At 55.2% G+C, this 17082-nt stretch overlaps 1 protein-coding gene across 1 annotated transcript; it reads right to left on the bottom strand.

Moving 5' to 3' along the window:
- Positions 1-1474: 1474 nt before the first annotated feature.
- Chrna2 (cholinergic receptor nicotinic alpha 2 subunit) lies at positions 1475-16825 on the bottom strand. The gene is made up of 7 exons (XM_078030859.1): positions 16128-16825; positions 10176-10386; positions 9051-9202; positions 8655-8699; positions 6297-6406; positions 2937-3957; positions 1475-1891 (listed from the first exon to the last, which is right to left on the bottom strand). Exons 2-7 carry the CDS (start codon positions 10246-10248, stop codon positions 1766-1768), a joined length of 1527 nt encoding a protein of 508 aa, XP_077886985.1. The 5' UTR covers positions 10249-10386; positions 16128-16825; the 3' UTR covers positions 1475-1765.
- Positions 16826-17082: the final 257 nt, after the last annotated feature.

Genomic DNA, 17082 nt, shown 5'->3' with positions numbered 1-17082 from the left:
TGGTTCTTGGGTGCAGATCAAGGGCTGATTGACGCTGGGCCGTGGCCAAGGAAAGCGCCTGGCAGTGGGACAGGTGTGCTCCAGCCCTTTTGCCCCAACTGGACGATAGGGTGCCTGACTCAGGGGCCACTTTCCAGGAGGGACCCAGGGCAGTTTCGTCCATGTGGCATCCCTCTTCCAGCTGCACCCAGACCACTTGGGCTTTGGGGGTGTCACACAGCTGAAGGAGCAGCAGACTTGGCTTTATTTAACCACTTTACTCACATGCGAGATGGATGGACAGGAGACATGAACAACACAGGGAGTGTCCCTGCAGCAGGAGATCACCTCTGGGAGCCTCAGGTAGACAGAGAGACAGTGGGGGCAGGGAAGGGGGCTACTACATTCACAGGAGTAGGGAGGAGCGAGGCCAGAGGGCCACTGAGTGGGGGTCTCAGAGAGAACTGAGGAGCAGGGCCTGGGCCAGGGTCACAGGTAGGTAGGTCTTTCCAGATGTGTGATGGAGTGTTGTGTGCTAAGGAGGAGGAGGTTCAGAAGGGTAGGACCCCAAGACAGAAGGAAGTCAGCAGTTGGCCCTACTCTGCTTCCTGCCTGGGGCTCCACACTGTCTGCACAGCCTGGTGTACACCTCTGGTGGCTGCTGAGGTCCTGCCCTCAGGGGCTGGACAGAGCTCAGGAGAGGCTTGACCCATGGGGCTCCGCATTCCTCAGAGCAAGAACAAGCTGCACAGAATGGCCCAGAGCAGGTCAGACATGGCGAGGCTCTGGGAGGACAGGAAAGGCAGGCTGGAGGGACACCCCGAGGGCATTGGCATCACCCAGCAGGCGTGGAGCCCAAAACGTTCAGTGTTTCCCCTCCACCACGCACAACATAGAGTGCCGGTGCCCCTCACCCTGTGCTGTGCTAGGTCCTAGGGAGGAGAAACTAAAGGGTCCCTGGCTGGGAGGAGCTCAGAACTGAAGGAGCTTGAAGCAGAGATCCCCAGCTCCAGAGAGGTGTGCTGACCGCAGACTACAGGGACCAGGGTACTGCGGAAGAACAGCCAGCGATGGCCTTCCTGCTTTGTTCACTGCAGGTTCATGGGCACACGGCGCCCACAGCGGTGGCTCTCCGTTCTGGCTCCTCTTTGCAAGGAAGAGGGAGGCACAATGCCTCAGGGAAGCCCAGGGGGTGCTGAAGGTGCTCTGGGTGGAGGGGAAGGCCCAGCTCCACTGGCCCCCCACACACCTGCTCCCTGCTCCCTCTGTAAAGTCCCTTGTTCCTCGGCTGCTACACCACACACCTCCAAGCCCTGCAAACTCACACTGAACTGCTTCCTCAGCCTGGTTTAAAGAGCCCAACCTGCGCTGCCAGCCTCCCCGACCCTGGCCTGGGGGTTCCCCTGGGAATTTTGGGCTCATTCCTAAATCTAGACCATTGCTTATAGCCTCTCCATCCCCGAGGCAGCCTCCCCTTCCCCCATGTGCCCCTCCCTCAAGGCGATATTGTTTCTCCTTGTGCTAGTCCCACCCCTCTGCAGGCCAGAGTCCTCCTTCTATTCTAGCTCCTCTGCTTCCTAAACCGGGCTTTCTGACCAGCAGATTCCCAGTCCTAGGTGCAGTAGCGCCACAGCCAGTGGCCCAGAAAGACCTTCAGAGTGGTGCTCTCCCCCCAGAAGCACCGCAGGCAGATGGCGCTGGCCCCCGAGGGCACTCTGGAGGGAGCTGCAGTTAAAGGTGGTCATTGCTGGCTGGCAGGACGGCCTTGGAGCCGACACAAGGGACATCAGATCATTCCAGCCAGGAACGGAGGCAGAAAGAGCCCCAGGGTTCCCAGGAAGCAGACGATGATGAAGAGCCAGAGGAAGATCCTGTCGATGACCATGGCAACACACTTCCAGTCTTCTCTCACCTGCGGGAGAAATGGGCTCACAGTGACAGAGGCCAGGCCTCAAGAAGTGTTCCTCCCATGCTCAGCCCCTGTAGGGACAACCACAGGGCAGCAGCAGCTGTCCCCTGAGACCCGAGGGGAAGCTAAGACTGGCACAGGTGCAGAGATGGGGTGGAGGGAGAAACAGAGCTGGCCCGAGCCCCATACCACCCTCTCCTGTGTCCCACCCATCTCACCCTCCACACTGCCGGGGCTCAACAGGTTCTGGGCAAAGGAACTAGAGGGACACAGAGAGGTGCTGGAACCATCTAAGGAGATGGACTCCCAGTGGCTGCAGTGATTCAGTGCAGAGAAGGTAGTGGGTGGGGTAGGTGTGACTCGGGGCAGGTTAGGGGGTGGGTGGGCTTTGTGCAGCTTGGACTCCCAGCCCAGGCCAGGGATGGATGCCTAGCTGCTCCCAAATTAATGATTAATTTTCTCATACACTCAACAAGGCTACCCAGTGATCCTCTCCGCCTTTCACCCTTCCCTAAGTTGATAAGAGAATGCTGATGCTGAGCGCTAGATAAGGCAGGGGCTGTGGAGAGGCCCAGCCTCGTACAACCAAGAATCTGCAGGGTTTGTGGTTGACTCATGAGCTTCATAAAGGGCCTGATGAGCAAAGAGGAGAGGGGACCGTCTGGCACAAAAGAGGAAGGCCACTGCCCCAGAGGCTAGCCCACCAGGCTCTCCTAATGCCCCCTCCACCTCCCACCCCTGCCAGCTCCTGTAGGTAGTGGCATAAGCGTGGCACTGCAGAGTCCACATCTGAGCACGCCCTTCTCTGCTCGCTGTCTCCCAGTGAGGCTGAGCAGGGACATTCTTGACCTACTGCCAACAAGTGTCCCAAGAGCCACCAGCTAAATGTTCTCTCACAATTGATTCCAGACTCTTTGGAGCCATGAATGAGGGAGGCCAGCCCTCAGGGAGGGGACCAGGTTGGTCTAGCTACCACCCTGAGGTGGGAGGGTTCCCTGCTAAGCTGGTAGGGTCACCCAGGGGAGGCCCTCACCCAGACCGCACGCACCGAAGAGTCGGCATCCTCCGACCGCAGGTGGTCAGCAATATAGTGCACACCCTCCAGGGCTTTCTGTATGCGAGGCGACAGCAAGATCTCAGGCTCCCCAGAGGGAGCCGCGGCCCTGGGCCCTGAGGCCTGTGGGGGCAGACGTCCCGGGCCACAGATGATACCCCTGGAGGGTGCTGGGCGGCCTGCACACCCCCATCTGCCTTTCTCCTCCTCCTCCTCTGCCTCCTCTCTCTCCTCTGCGTCCATGTTGGTCTCCAACCAGTAACAAGAAGGGCCGAGTTTCAGGCCTGGGGAGTCGTGTGGCTCCAAGGGTGGCAGAGGCCGGTTCATCAGCAGCCACCGGGGCACACGTCCCAGCAGGGCCAGCCGCACCCAGCGGGGCATGCTGTGGGTGCTGGGGGAGCGGTGGTGCACGTTGAGCACGAAGACGGTGATGACGATGGAGAGGGTGACGAAGGTCATGGTGAAGAGCAGGTACTCGCCGATGAGCGGGATGACCAGCGAGGTGGACGGGATGATCTCCGTGATGAGCAGCAGGAAGACGGTGAGCGAGAGCAGCACCGAGATGCACAGCGTGACCTTCTCGCCGCAGTCGGAGGGCAGGTAGAAGACCAGCACGGTGAGGCAGGAGATGAGCAGGCAGGGGATGATGAGGTTGATGGTGTAGAAGAGCGGCAGCCGGCGGATGAGGAAGGCGTAGGTCACGTCGGGGTAGATCTCGGCGCAGCAGTCGTACTTCTTGCTGTTGTAGGTGCCCGTGGCGTTGATGATGGCCCACTCGCCGCTCTCCCAGTAGTCCTTCAGGTCCACCGTCTGCTCCATCGGCTCCAGGTCGATCTTGGCCTTGTCATAGGTCCAGGAGCCAAACTTCATCTTGCAGTTCTGCTGGTCGAAGGGGAAGAAGGTGACGTCGATGCTGCAGGAGCTCTTGTAAATGGCTGGGGGCACCCAGTGCACCGTGCCCGTGGAGAAGAGGTGCGCTTTGGTCATGTGGGTCACCGCAAACTCCCCGTCTGCACTGCGGAGAGAAGACCAGCTGGGGGCTCTGCACACCCACCCGACCCACCCAGACTGCTGCAGAGAGCAACCCGAACAAGGCAGTTCTCAGCTGGCCAAGTGTCCCCTCTTTTGCAAGGGTATAAAATTTCCCCAGAAGACGAACATAGCTGAGTTTTATTTTCATATAACATTATGTTTTAATTGCAAAAGGTGGAGTTTTGAAGAACACTGGAAAGTACCAAGAATTTTTAAAATACCCACTATTAACATTGTGATATTATACATGTCTATTCTACTGTCACGCAGCCCACGATTCTGATGGTTTTGCATATTTGAGGTCACAGGGTATATGAAGTTCCTTTGCCTGTTTTTATTCCTTTAATATTTTAGAGTGATGATCTTGAACTGTACTTTCCTAGCTCACAGTGAGCAAGCAGCCTCTTAGGTAGAAGATCATGACTTTTCCACCTGGACCTTTTGTTCTTTGCTCAAGAGACCTAAGATTTTGGCTAGTGAGGAAACTTCCTGGAGTCCATGCATCTAACATCAACCACTAGGGCCCCCCCCAGGAGGCAGCTTGGCACCAACAGGAGGCTGGCTGGAGTGCTCAGGGAGGACTCAGCCAAGGGAGGGAAGGGAGCACCCCAGCAGAGGGCCCTGCAGGAACAAGAAACAGCTGGGGCCAAAGAAAACCTTAACAGTGCTCACTGGGGCCACCAGGTGAGCATCGTGGGGACTATGGTCGATGAGGTTGGGGACTTTGTGGGAATGAGTATCCAAAGACCCACAAGGACTATGGGGACACTGGTGACCAGTCAGATGGGACTTCTTCAACTCCCCCTTAGCTTCCTACGGTCTGTCCTAAAGCCCAGGGAATCAGAATACAAGGGAGTTTCCCAAGGAATAGTTCCAGGGTAGAGAGACAGACTGGCTGGAAACAGGAACTTTGAAAGAGAGTAACAAATACATCAGGCAAAAAGTCAAAAAGAAAAGAAAGAAAAAGAAATTTAAAGGCATTTTGGTCATTTCACATAGTTGCCACTAGATGGCAACGTGCACCCATTTGGGGGAAGGAACAGTTCTGTTGATTGGCCAGAGTGCAGTGCCTGGGTAGAGCAGACGTTTCTTTATGTGTCTACGAAAGTTTGACTGGACTTTTCTTGAGAAAATCGAGTCTTAGTGGTCACGGCTTTATTGACGATCCTGAAATGTGAAGTTGTATCTGACCCTAGGACTTTGCTCATATCTCTGCCAAATGCACAGGAAGCAGAAACTAGAATGTTCCTGGGTGCCAGCTCCTGGGTACAGAGCAATGGGGTTGGGGCATGAGTCAGCAAACACAGGTACCTGGGTGTCAGACCGGCCAGGTCACCCAGTGGCAAGTGTGTGTTTACAAAGACAGCTTAGGTGAGAGGGCACTGGGCCTGCCCAGAACCAGACAGTGTAAGGAACTGGTGTAAGGAACCGCTGACCTCTCTGGAGGACCAGAAATGGACCCTCTCTCTATGTTTTATTGTTCAAAAATATCGTTTCCAAAGTAGAATCCGAGGGATTTGGAAGTACTGAGTAAGCTGGTTTCTTTGCTGCAGGACTTAAAACAACATTTAAAACGCTATTGTGCTCTGCTGGCTTCCAAAGCCCCTGGCAGGGGGTGACAGACATACAGTGCGATACAAAACCGTGACCACAGAACCTTGTCATAGCTATTCATATCTTAAGGAAGCAGCAACCTGCTTTAGAAAATGGTTTTAGACAATCATAACACCTTCTTTTAAATTTGCTTTTTAACTTCTCAATGAAGAATTGCCTGATACCAAACATACTAATAAAACTATAGATTTCTATTTCTCCTATGAAAACGTCTATTAATTCGTTGATTTTTGCCCACTGGGATTCTCTGTAGACTCCCCCCGCCCTCCAGCTTCTGTTAGCTTCTAGTTTTTAGGGTGAGATTGATCCTTTGGGTCTTGAATCCAAGGCAAGATAACATGATTAAAGAAAAAACATACCCAGTGAGTTTGTCCTTCAAAGGAGCTACTACAGGATGCCACTTACCTGGTCAGACAATATTGCCATCCTTTAAAATTTCAACTCTTAGGCGTTTTTAGAGAGCCTGAACCACATTTTCCAAAGGATACTCAGAGTTGGCCAATCTGTCCCACTGTCACCGTGTACAAATGAACACATCTTCAGTGCCCAGTAAACGTTGGTGTGTAGGAGGGAGAGAACAGGATGAAAGGAATAAAAGAATGCAGAGGAGGGGGTTCTCTGCTAAGCATTGAGAGGGAAACGACGAAGCCCTCCAAGTCCCCTTTACCGCCCTCCTGGGGGTCTGCCCAGGGCTCCATGGCCTCCTACTTGTTGTAAAGGACAATGTCAGGGATCCAGATCATCTCTGAAGGCACCCGGAGGGAGGTGATGTTGCCAAAATCAGCTGGGTTCCAGCGCAGCTTGTAGTCGCTCCACTCCTGTGCAGGGGAGGGGTCCCATCACTGCCACGCCCGGGAGGGGCCTCTGTCGACCTAGGCTGGGCCAGGGATTCAGGAGCCCCCGGAGCCCTGCCCAGCCCCACAGAACAGAGAGGCTGCGATGCCAGGAAAGGGCTCTGGCCGAGGAACCAGGCTCACCCTCCCAGATAAACACCCTCCTCGCTTTGCCCCCACCTCAGTAGCTAACTCGCAGGCAGGTGGGGTCCCCAGCCGTGCCCTGGTCCTCTCTTGCCTCCCTGGCTGGCTCCAGTGAGGCACTGCAGGATGTGAGCTGACTCACAGTTTCCGAGGTGGTGAGACTCTCCATCCAGGAAGAGGCTGCAGAGACAGCCGGCCCGGGCGTGCCGAGCAGGTGGAAGTGAGGACCACAGAGGGGAAAAGCCACCTGCCAGAGGCATGCGGCTGAGGCTCGGAGCTTTTTGTGACCTCCAGACTATGTTCCAGAGACCTCCCTACCCAGGGGCCGGCCCAGGAGGGAGCAAGAGTCGCTCTGGACTTCACTCCTGCTCCCCCCAAATCACGTCCAAGCGAACCTGTGTTTCTCTCCCCGGATCAGGTCTTGTTCTCTCTCCATTCCATTCATCATGTCTTCAGCTCCAACCAACATTTTGGGGAACCCACGTCAAGTTGGGGCATATTACTGTGGTAGTAGGTTGAACCACATTCATTTTACAGATGAGGAAAATGAGGCTCAGAGAATAACATGCTCGGCATCTCAGGCTAGTCAGAGGTGGTGACGGATCGATGGCCCAGGTCCCATGGCAGTGTACGTCCTCACCTCCTGCTCGGCCCCTGGCTCAGGTGAGCAGACCATGGGACAACTGCCGTGACCTAGGTTCTAGGCCTGCCCCACCACACACACAGTACCTTCCTAGCTCTGGTCCCCAGTTGGCACATCTGTAAAGGTGACTTCCTGACCCTCCGGCAGCTCTGGGATGAACAGTATCCACTCAGAGCCTCTGGACCAAGGTCTAATTTAAACTAAGTCGCTGAAACACCACACCCCAACACCATCCGGGGCCCTCTGGGGGACAGGGATTACAGAAAGGACACTGGAGGGCCAGGCACCCATTCAAAGAACTGAAACAGAGATGCCAATCAACATTCTGGTGGGTGTGGCTCTCTGCGTGTTAACCTCTGCCCAGGGACAGTCAGGTGCTGGTGGGCAAGCCATGGGCAGGGCACCAGCTCCTCTTTCTCACATTCTACTGCCACCTCCATGTCGGAGGCCTTCAGAGCAGCAGAAGAGAGCAGGGGGGGTAAGAAGGGAGGGAACGCACTGGGCTTCTCATGAGACCTGTGCTCTCGTGAGTCTGCCCTAGGAGTGGCCCATCCAGGAGGCCCACCTGCTCTTGGGCTGTCCTTCCACTGAGAGGTGGGGTCTATGGCCCTTCCCTGAATCCAGCTGGACTCCTGGACTGCCCTGACCTACAGAATACGGCAAGATGGATGCAGGGCCCATTCAGGCCACCAGAGACCAGCAGGTCCCACTTCTGTCTGGGGACCCTCCTTCTGGGAGCCCTGAGCCACAGGTGGGAATCTGACTTCCCTCCTGGAGACACCGCAGAGAAAGACCCCGAGAGGTCCTGGGCAGGGCCAGGAGGCCAGCCAGGCCCACCCTTTCAGAACCTTCCAAACACCCCTGCTGTGAGTAAAGTTGTCCTTCACCCTTCAGAACAGGACAGCCACCAGGCAGACGCTCCCAAGCAGTCACCAGGCAAAGCAGAGGAAACCACTCAAACTCCTGACCATGAAACTGAGATAGATAGGAGGTGCCCAAGTGGCTCTGGATGGCGATCTTCGGGTTTGTCAGGCAGCACTAACAGGGACACAGTGTTCTTTGGTAGAAGGAGCAGAGCCAGGCACACCTGGGTGCCCCCTTTACTGGCCCAGCCGCACCCTGCTTCTCATTTTCCTAAGCTGTAAAATGGGCAGAATGAGACCTCCGTGGGGTTTTGGTGACAATGCAGCCTGTCCCCAAGCAGCAAGGACTATGAAAGGTCATTTCTAAGAAAGGCATCTCTGGCTCTCTGGTGACATGTACAAGGAGTGAACTCAGAGCCTGACCATGCAAGCACAGTCCTCTGGAGAGGCCACCTGCAACCAGATGACCCAAGTGGCAGGTGTCACCCACCGTGAACGCAGCAGCTTGCCCTGGTCAGGGAACGGTGCAGGGAGGGACGGGGCCCGGCGATGACTGTCCCCTCCCTGCGGGGAGAATCCTCACCTGCCTCAGCCAGACGTTGGTGGTCATCATTTGGTTCTTCTCGTCCTGGCCGGCAAGAGAGAGAGGGCAACAGAATCCAGAGCACAGGGTGAGCGAGAGGGGCTGCCGGGACCCCCACCCACAGGAAGAGCCTCTGCGTGGCACCCAAGCCCAGCGTCCCTCCCAACACTCCCCTGGACTCAGATTCTTCAGGGTCACACAGAAAACCCCCTGCTGCCCCCTGCTGCCCCAGAAGGGGATCAGGGAAGAGAGGGGAAGGGGCTGGGGCAGCCCAGGAGGAAGGGGCTGAGGTCCCGGGGGAGGGGGGGGGGGCGGGGGCTGCAGGGGGGGCCCTGGGGAAGAGCCTGGGGTCTGGAGGCGGGTTCTGAGGGGCCCGGGATGGGGAGACAGGCCCACCACATCAATGAGCTGGGCAATGGACAGTCCAAAGCGCACGATCACCACGTCCGAGGTGTTGGGCACCGGCCGTGCCCAGCGGTTATAGCCCCTGAAGAGGTGTTTGAAGAGGCGGTCCTCGGCCTGGGTGTGGGGGCCTCGCTGCGCCCACGCTGCGGGATGGGAGAGAAGAGGAGGGGTCTCCAGAAGCCAAGGAGGCAGCGGGCACGTGGCTTCCCATCAAAGCAGAGGCCGCCATCTGTGTGAGCGTCAGCTTGCTCAGCTGTCAGGTGGGATGCGAATCCAGATCCCACCTCAAACCCTGTGGAGGACTCGCTAGGATAATGTCCATCAGAGCTGGGCACAGCCCCGAGGCCACGGTGCACTCGCTCGTGCTGGCCGCCAGCAATGGACGTCAGGACCTGTGTGACAATGGATAACGACGCCAGGGTGCTGCGGCAGGGAGGGGGAGATCCAGCCCAGGTCCCAGGTAAGCTGCAGGGAGGGGACCTGCCCCATGACAGCAAGCCTGGTGGCGAGCAGCATTCGTCCCACCCAGTCGTCAGAGGAACCAGCAGTGCCGGCCGTAGCCCTCGCCACTGAGGGCACCTCCCTGAGTTGCTCCTAAACCCCTGGCACTTGCCGCTTCTCGTCTACGAGGCCAACCACTGTCGATGGGTCTCTCGGGGGTTTTCAGTACTCTGCCAACGGCTTCGGCACACCAAGGCTCTGCCACTGAGCCAGTGGACAGCTACTGCTCCAAACCCAGAAGCGCAGCAGCTCCAGCTGGGACCGAAAGCCCCGCAAGGACAGTAACCACCACGTGTGTGTCCTGGGTGCCTGCTGTGACCCAGGTGCTAGGCGCAGGCTTTCCTTCTGTCCCCACAATAGCTCCGGGAGGTCCTCAGCACTACTTGTGTTTTGCAGATGAGCAATGCTGAAGCTGGGGACATTCAAGGTGACACAGCTGCTAATATCAGCACCGTGACAGCCCCTCTACCTTCCCCCTGGGGAACCAGGCACCAGCCTATGACCTCTAACATCCTTGCGGCCTTGAGGACTGCCATGAGACCACCTGCAGGAGATCCCCCCACCTGGCAGGTGAGCACACAGCGGTGAAGTCCCAGAGATAAGGCAGCCACTCACCTGCTGGGAGCAGAAGGGGCCACCACAGGCCAAACTTCATCCAGGACGGCAGTGCAGAATGGGAGGGGCCCATGGTCTCAGAGGAGGGACTGGCTTCCCCTGCACATCCAAAAGAGGGCCCGTCCAGCTTGCTGTGGTCTAACCTGGCAGGGCGTCACCGAGCTGGCATGGCAGGGGGCCACTGGATTCTGCAAGGCTCCTTCTGCTGAACCTGACCAAAGCCAGAGAAGGACTCCTGAGTCATGCCTCTCGACACTCACGGAGGGGGGCAAGGCCTGCCAGGAGCACTGGGCTCCCAGCTTGACCGAGTCTCCCTCCTTCCAGAGTCAGCCGGCTGCTCTCCCTAGACGAGGCTGACCTACCAGGGGGCACCGACGTTCCCATCACTCTGCTTCAGCACCTCATCGGTAAAATGGGGAGAATCGCACAAGCTGGTCCGCAGAAGGACGCAGGCACCAGTCACAGTAGCCTAAAGGTGGAAATGGTCCAAACGTCCACCAGTTTATAAACAGACGAAAAAAGCCGTTGGATGGATGCGATGGAATGTGATTCCGCCACAACAAGGAATGAGGGGCTAACACAGGCCACCACGCGGAGGAAGCTGGGAAACAGCCCAGACCCCAAGAGGCCAGTCACAGAAGCCCCTGTAGGATGAGGACAGGAAACTCCACAGAGACAGAAGGACGACCGGGAAGTGGATCTGGGGAGGGAGGTGGCGAGGGATTGCTTAAACAGCACTGGGGGGTTCCTTTTGGGGTAACCAAAAAGTTCTGGAAATACACGGTGGTGATGGCTGCACAATTCTGGGAGCATTTCTAAAGGGGGACTTCTGTGCTATGTGAAGTGTACCTTGAAAACGCCGTCGTTAAAACATACCTTCTGGATTAATAAGAACAGCCGTGAGGACGGTGGTGTGTGCAGAACACAGCGATGAGATGGAGGCAGCGTCAAGAACGGTGAACTGCTTGACTTGTTGTGGCAGCGAGAGTTGGGGGATGCAGTATTTTAAGTCTATATATTATTGTATGTCCTATGTGGTTTAAAACTTGTCACTAAGGTAACATATTAAGTATTACCTTTCAAAAGTTGACCCATCCAAATTAGTATTTTTTTTAAAAGAGCTGTTTTTATTGGGAGAGAAGATGCCCTCTGCTTGGGTACCCTCTGCATACACGGTGCAGACATAGCACTGGCTTTCAGCACAAGCTGTGGGAGCAGGGCTCCTTTGGGGATGGTGAGAATGTTCTAGAACTAGATAGTGGTGATGGGTGTAATGGTAAGTTTTATGTTAAGTGTATTTTAAACAAAATTTCTAAAAACAAACAAACAAACAAGAACAAGGATAAGAGAGTGCTTTAAAAATGTAAGCCACCTCGTGCATAAGGGAGTTAGAATAACCGTTACTGGAGGCATGGAGCCACATTCTCCTTCTCAGCCCTCCTTGTCCCAACATCTCAGCAGTGAGTCCAGACATCACCCATGATCTCCTGCTTCTCCCAAACCTGTCACACTGCTCCCTTCTGCCCTCTTGGCAGGAAAGGAGAACTGGCCTGGAGCTTGCAAATGTGGCTCTGGGTCCTGGCCAAGTCGCTAGGCTCTGCTGGGCTTCTGGCTTATCCTTCTCCCGCCCTGCCTGTCTCCAGGACAGGGGCAGGGAACGAGCAGGATGGCTGTGCTCCTGGAAGCTCCCGGCCCTGCAGTGGCTGGGCTGGGCACGCTGCTGCTGGGCTTGTCAGAGCACCAGGGCCCAGGGGCACCATGCAGAGACAGTTGGTGCCAACTGGGGAAGAGAGGGTGTGGGAAGGGTTTGAGGAGAGCGTCAGTTTCCTGCAACTTCTGAGACTTATTTATTGCAACAGGCTCTTCCAGGGTGCGTTTTGGGGCAAAAGGCCTCCCCACATCATTCTCCCCAGGAGGTTCCAACCCAGAGACTCACTAGAAAGTGAGATTCACGTTTGTCCCCTGTCCCCTCGAGAGAATGCTGCCCCTTACCACCAGCCACCCTTACTCCCCTGGTGCCACACTCCCCCACTGCTGCCCTGGGCCTTCCTGCTTCATTCTACCTCTCTTAGAGGTGACTGGGTCCTGCCTGACCCCCAATGCTTCCCAGAGGTGGCTGCTCTGGAGAGCTCTCCCAGAGGGGTCCCCACATGGGAGGGACAGGGGTTCTGGGAAGCGGCTCCCACAACAGCCCCAGGCTCAGACCCCTCAGGAGCTCCCAAGGGAGCGCAGCTTCATGTACTCACCAACTAATGGTCCCCTGAGTGCCACTAAGGTTTGTGCAGCGCCCACCCACCTGGGATCGGCAGCTTCCCTGACCCTGGTGAGCAGAGCCGCTTGGTCCAGGGTCTCTAGCCCTCACAGGGGACTGTCCCCCTTCCTCCAAGAAAACCCTCTGCAAAGAAAGCAGCGTAGCCGGGCTCTTTCTAGGGAAAGCTCTCCTTGCTGTCCTGCCCTTTCCTCTTGTAGCCGTTTCCTCCAGGTACGTATAGATCACCTGCTAGCTCAGGGATTAGAAGCCATTTTACTTGTCTTTGACACTTCCACACTTCCCAAATTTCCACACTTCCCAAATTTCCAACCATAAGATGCATCAGTTACTTAATACAATAGCATGTTTGTTTGTTTGTTTTTATAGGCAGCGATGCCTGCTATGTTTGGATATGTTCTCCCCCAATCTCATGGGGAAAGGGGGCTCACAAAAAATCACATAAACTCCATCCAAACAGAGGGCAACAACCCAGGTCAAGTGTGGGAAAGGGAAGCCACCCACGCTCAGATGAATAGATACACAAAACATGGACTGTGCACACCGTGGAATACTACTCAGCCTTTTAGGAAGGAAAATTCTGGTACAACATGGATGAAATAAGCCAGACGCAAAAGGACAGATAGTGTACAGTCCCACTTACACGAGGGACCTGGAGTCATCAGATGCACTGAAACAGGAGGTAGAATGGGGGTGGCCTGGGGCTGGGCAGAGGGGAGATTAGGAGCTGCAGTGTGGAAAGATGGCGAGGTTCTGGAGATGGATGGCGGCAATGGTGGCGGAGCAGCCTGGATGGACTCACTGCCACTGAACCTCCCGTGGTTAAAGTGGAGGCTTCTGGAGAAGAGCGGAAACCCCTGCCGTGCGCTGGCTCCTTCAGGGTGAAGGCCGGGTCTGTCCCCAAGCCTCCAGCCCAGCCCGCTCCCAGGACACCTTTTGCCCCGAGTTCCAGGTACGCAGAGCCTCCTGGGAAAGTACCAGGGAGGAAGAGGCCCTGGGAGATGGATGGGGGAAGCCAAGGCTGGCCAGGGAGTTTAGGACAAGACGACAGAAGACATTTACTCTCGTAATCCGATTGTTTGCTCTTTATTGATTTCTCTCTCCGTGACCTTCATCCCTTACCAGGACCAAGGATGTGCGGGGTCACAGGAGAGAGAACTGAGCTACTTGGCCTCAGAGGGACACAGTGGACACAGGAAGAAGACGACTCTGGGGTCTCATCTACTCATCCCCACCTGCTGTCGGGCTTGATCAGATTCATTGAACCCCAGTGGTTTCAGAGGCATCCAGGGAGGCCCCAGGTGCCCCCAGGCTTCCCTCCTAGGCTTTAGACAATTCCTCATGTTGGGAAGTCCCTCCCTGAGTCTGATTCTGGGTAAGTGCCTGAGAAGCTTGAGTAGAGCTGAGCTGAGCCACCAGCGGCTTACCTTCTTTACCACCCCGGGAAGCAGGTGGCACGTCCCCTCTGTTCTCTGTTCTCTCTAGAACACCTGACAACACAGACCAACCTGTCTCTTCCTTTCTCCTCTTTCATCCTCTCTACTTGGAGGACCTCAAGTGTCCCAGGCCCTGGGACAAGGGTCACCTGGGGATGTCAGCGGCTTCCATATCACCTCACCCCCACTCTCACCCCCCACTGGAAGTTTGGTTTTTTGTTTTGTTTTTCATTTTGTTGGTTAAAACAAAGAGGAACATAAAATGCAATTGCTTGCAACTATCATGGCACAGGCATGAAGACTGGCTTCTTTCTTTTCTTTTGAAGTTAGAAAACAGGGCTAGGAAAGTGCAGGGAAAGAGGAGGCCAGCCTCCCTGTGGGGCTGACCCCTGAAGGTTTTCCTGAGGTCAGCTTGTTTATGCCACTTGCAGGTTCAGAAGGCATTTCTGCAGCTTTGGGCTCACCCCACCCCCAGGGGTGTGTGGAGAAGAGACATTACTACCTCTTACAAGTAAAATAAAGAGCCACACTCAGAGAAGTTGGCTGATTTGTCCAAGTCCACATATTTTAAAAGTGATAAAGCTGGGATTCAAACTCAGGTCTTTAGCTTCCGAATTATAATGTGGTGAAACGCTCCCCAAGAACGGCAATTGTGTGAGCACCTCAGCCAGAACTTGCCTGTTCTCTGTAACTCCTGGTACCATGACTGCTATTGCTAAGCCATATCAAAACTGAGGTCCGTTAGAGAGGGTGAGAAAGGACAGGTGCCCATCCCAAAGCGGGGCTCGCCTGGATCCAGGGTGCTCCATGTGCAGATTACTAACTCCTTCCGACCAATATCATGGCTGAAAATTCCACAGTTATAATCTGTTTCACCTTTTAACTAAATGCATTAAATAAAAGAAAGGTTTTTTTCCTCTTATTAATGAGACTGGGAATCCAGGCATACTGAAATTGCATCATTTAGAGATGCGAGGAGAGATGCTCAACTCTCTGCAAGAATGTGCAGATGAGATACCACTGACTCTAGAGGATATATTCCTGCAGCATGCCTGAGATATGCATCCTTTATAATTAGCCCACAATGATAATTTCATTAATTTGTCACCAGAAACCAAAGTGGAAATTGTTCCAGGTAATTGGCAGTAATTAGAGTCAATTTCCACAAAGGTATTTAAAGAGAAAGAGCTCTGGACTCTGACCCCCTCCATGGCTGGAATGGAAGTTTTTTTGTGTGTGGGGGGGGGGAATCACAGTGGGGGTTACATTCCTATCTGTAAGGTCTGGGTAAATGGGATGCACAGAGAAGCCTTTGCATAAAAGATGGCATGGGCCAAGTGCTCAGACACCAACGTCCCCATCCATCGGGCTGATGTTCATGGTGTCCCTGTTTCTCCCTCACACCCCCACACTCCATGCAGCCTCTCTCACCCCCTGGATCCTGGTTTCATTAAGTCAGCGTAACTTGAAATCCTATTCCCCGTCCATCTTCATCCTACAGCGGGTTTTCAACTTCTCACCCACTGAGCCATATTCTTGCACTTTTCACAAGCACCTCTTCCTCCCCAAAGTCCTCTTGGGTCCCCCAGCCTCTCTCTGCCATCCAGAAGCCCCACACCTCACCCCAAGCAAGGGAGTCCCAGCTCTCCCCTAACTGGCAATACCATACCCCAGGGGAAACTCCGTGACTGGAAGAAATGACACTGTTTCTCCTTCCAAACAGAGCGCTTCAGGGATAGCATACCTCCAGCTTTGATATCTGCTCTGCATCACAGAGGTTTAACCTCTCAAGGTCAGGTACACTCTTAAAGGTCATCTGCACTTCCAGCCTCCCATGCGGGAATCCTCCCCACCTCCAGCCTCCAGAAATCCCGCCGTGAAGGAGTTGCTACCTCCCGACTCAGTAAATACCACTGATGGCTATTAAGCTTCATGCAAGATTTATAGAATATTTCCTGCATGAATAAATACATGAGCAAAAGAGTGAATGGTAGAGATGAAGACATAGAAGCAGATACCATAACGCTGGTGCTCATGGAAACTCAAATAGCCGCAGCAGCTCAGAGGCATTATTGCTCACACAGGGCTTTGAACAGCCCCGACAGGACAACCAGGAGGCTAAACATTTTCCCAGGAGCCGGCAACTTCTGCCACTCGGACATGACTCCCTCATAAACATCCAGGAGCTGCTAGCATTCCTGTGAACCCACAGCCCAGTCCCCCCCTCTGCACAACACCTTTGCTTACCTGTGGTCGCAGAGGAAGGCAGGCCGTTCGAGGGATGCAGAGAGCCGGTCTAGCCTGGAGATTCAGAGTAGCTGACAAAGTCCCCCAGAAGCAGAGCGGCAGGGCCAGAGTGGAGTCTGGTCACTTCGTTTCATGGTCAGATGTGGAAGCTTGGGGGTTAGGAGACACCTTGTTGGACTCGGGGAGACTTGCTGGAGGGTCGGCGTGGCTTCCCGGGGATGGCTGGAAACTTCTGCAGAGTGGCCAGTCTTCCTGGGCTGCCAGCTCTGGGAGCCAGAGAGCTTCATGCAGGTGCCACTGCAGAGGGCATCCTGGAGAGCCAGCCCCAGGACACAGCAGGTGACAACTCAAACTGGACCCTGGCAGAGTAGCAATCCTCCCTGTGCAGACTCTCTCTCTCTCTCTCTCTCTCTCACACACACACACACACAAACACACACACACACACTCACACCCTCTCTGGAGGGGAGGGGGAGGAGCCTGTGACTGTTCAGCCTGTGTCCAGTGAGGACAGAGCAGCTTTGCAGGGTCTATGATGCCTCGCTCCCTGCTGAGGGACCCTCCGCCCCAGAGCCACCATCTGCGCTTCCTGAGCTCACCCCAGGTGAGCCTGCCCAGGTCTTCCGTCTGTCTGTCATAGAGTAATAGAGTTTTCAGTAAAATAGGAGGGAGGACAGAGCCACGGAGCCACCCCGTCTGCACACCTCCCCTTCCCTCCTGTCCTGGGTGGCCCCTCCCCCACAACCAGCCACCTGGGGACCACCAGCTCTCTCATGCTGCTGCCTGGCCTGGCTGCTTGCCTATCCCCACCTCAGCCTCCCTACAAGTGACCTTGCCTTCTGTTGTCTGGAGAAGCGAGGTCATTGTCTCCCAGATCCATAACCTGACCTCTGTCTCTTTTTGTCAAGTATCATACCGGTGCCTGTGACGTTGACCCCTAGCCCCAGGCATCCTC

The sequence above is a fragment of the Ictidomys tridecemlineatus genome, chromosome 14 (genome assembly GCF_052094955.1).
Source record: "Ictidomys tridecemlineatus isolate mIctTri1 chromosome 14, mIctTri1.hap1, whole genome shotgun sequence".
Classification (NCBI taxonomy): domain Eukaryota; kingdom Metazoa; phylum Chordata; class Mammalia; order Rodentia; family Sciuridae; genus Ictidomys; species Ictidomys tridecemlineatus.
This window is presented reverse-complemented; position numbering and strand designations above follow the sequence as displayed.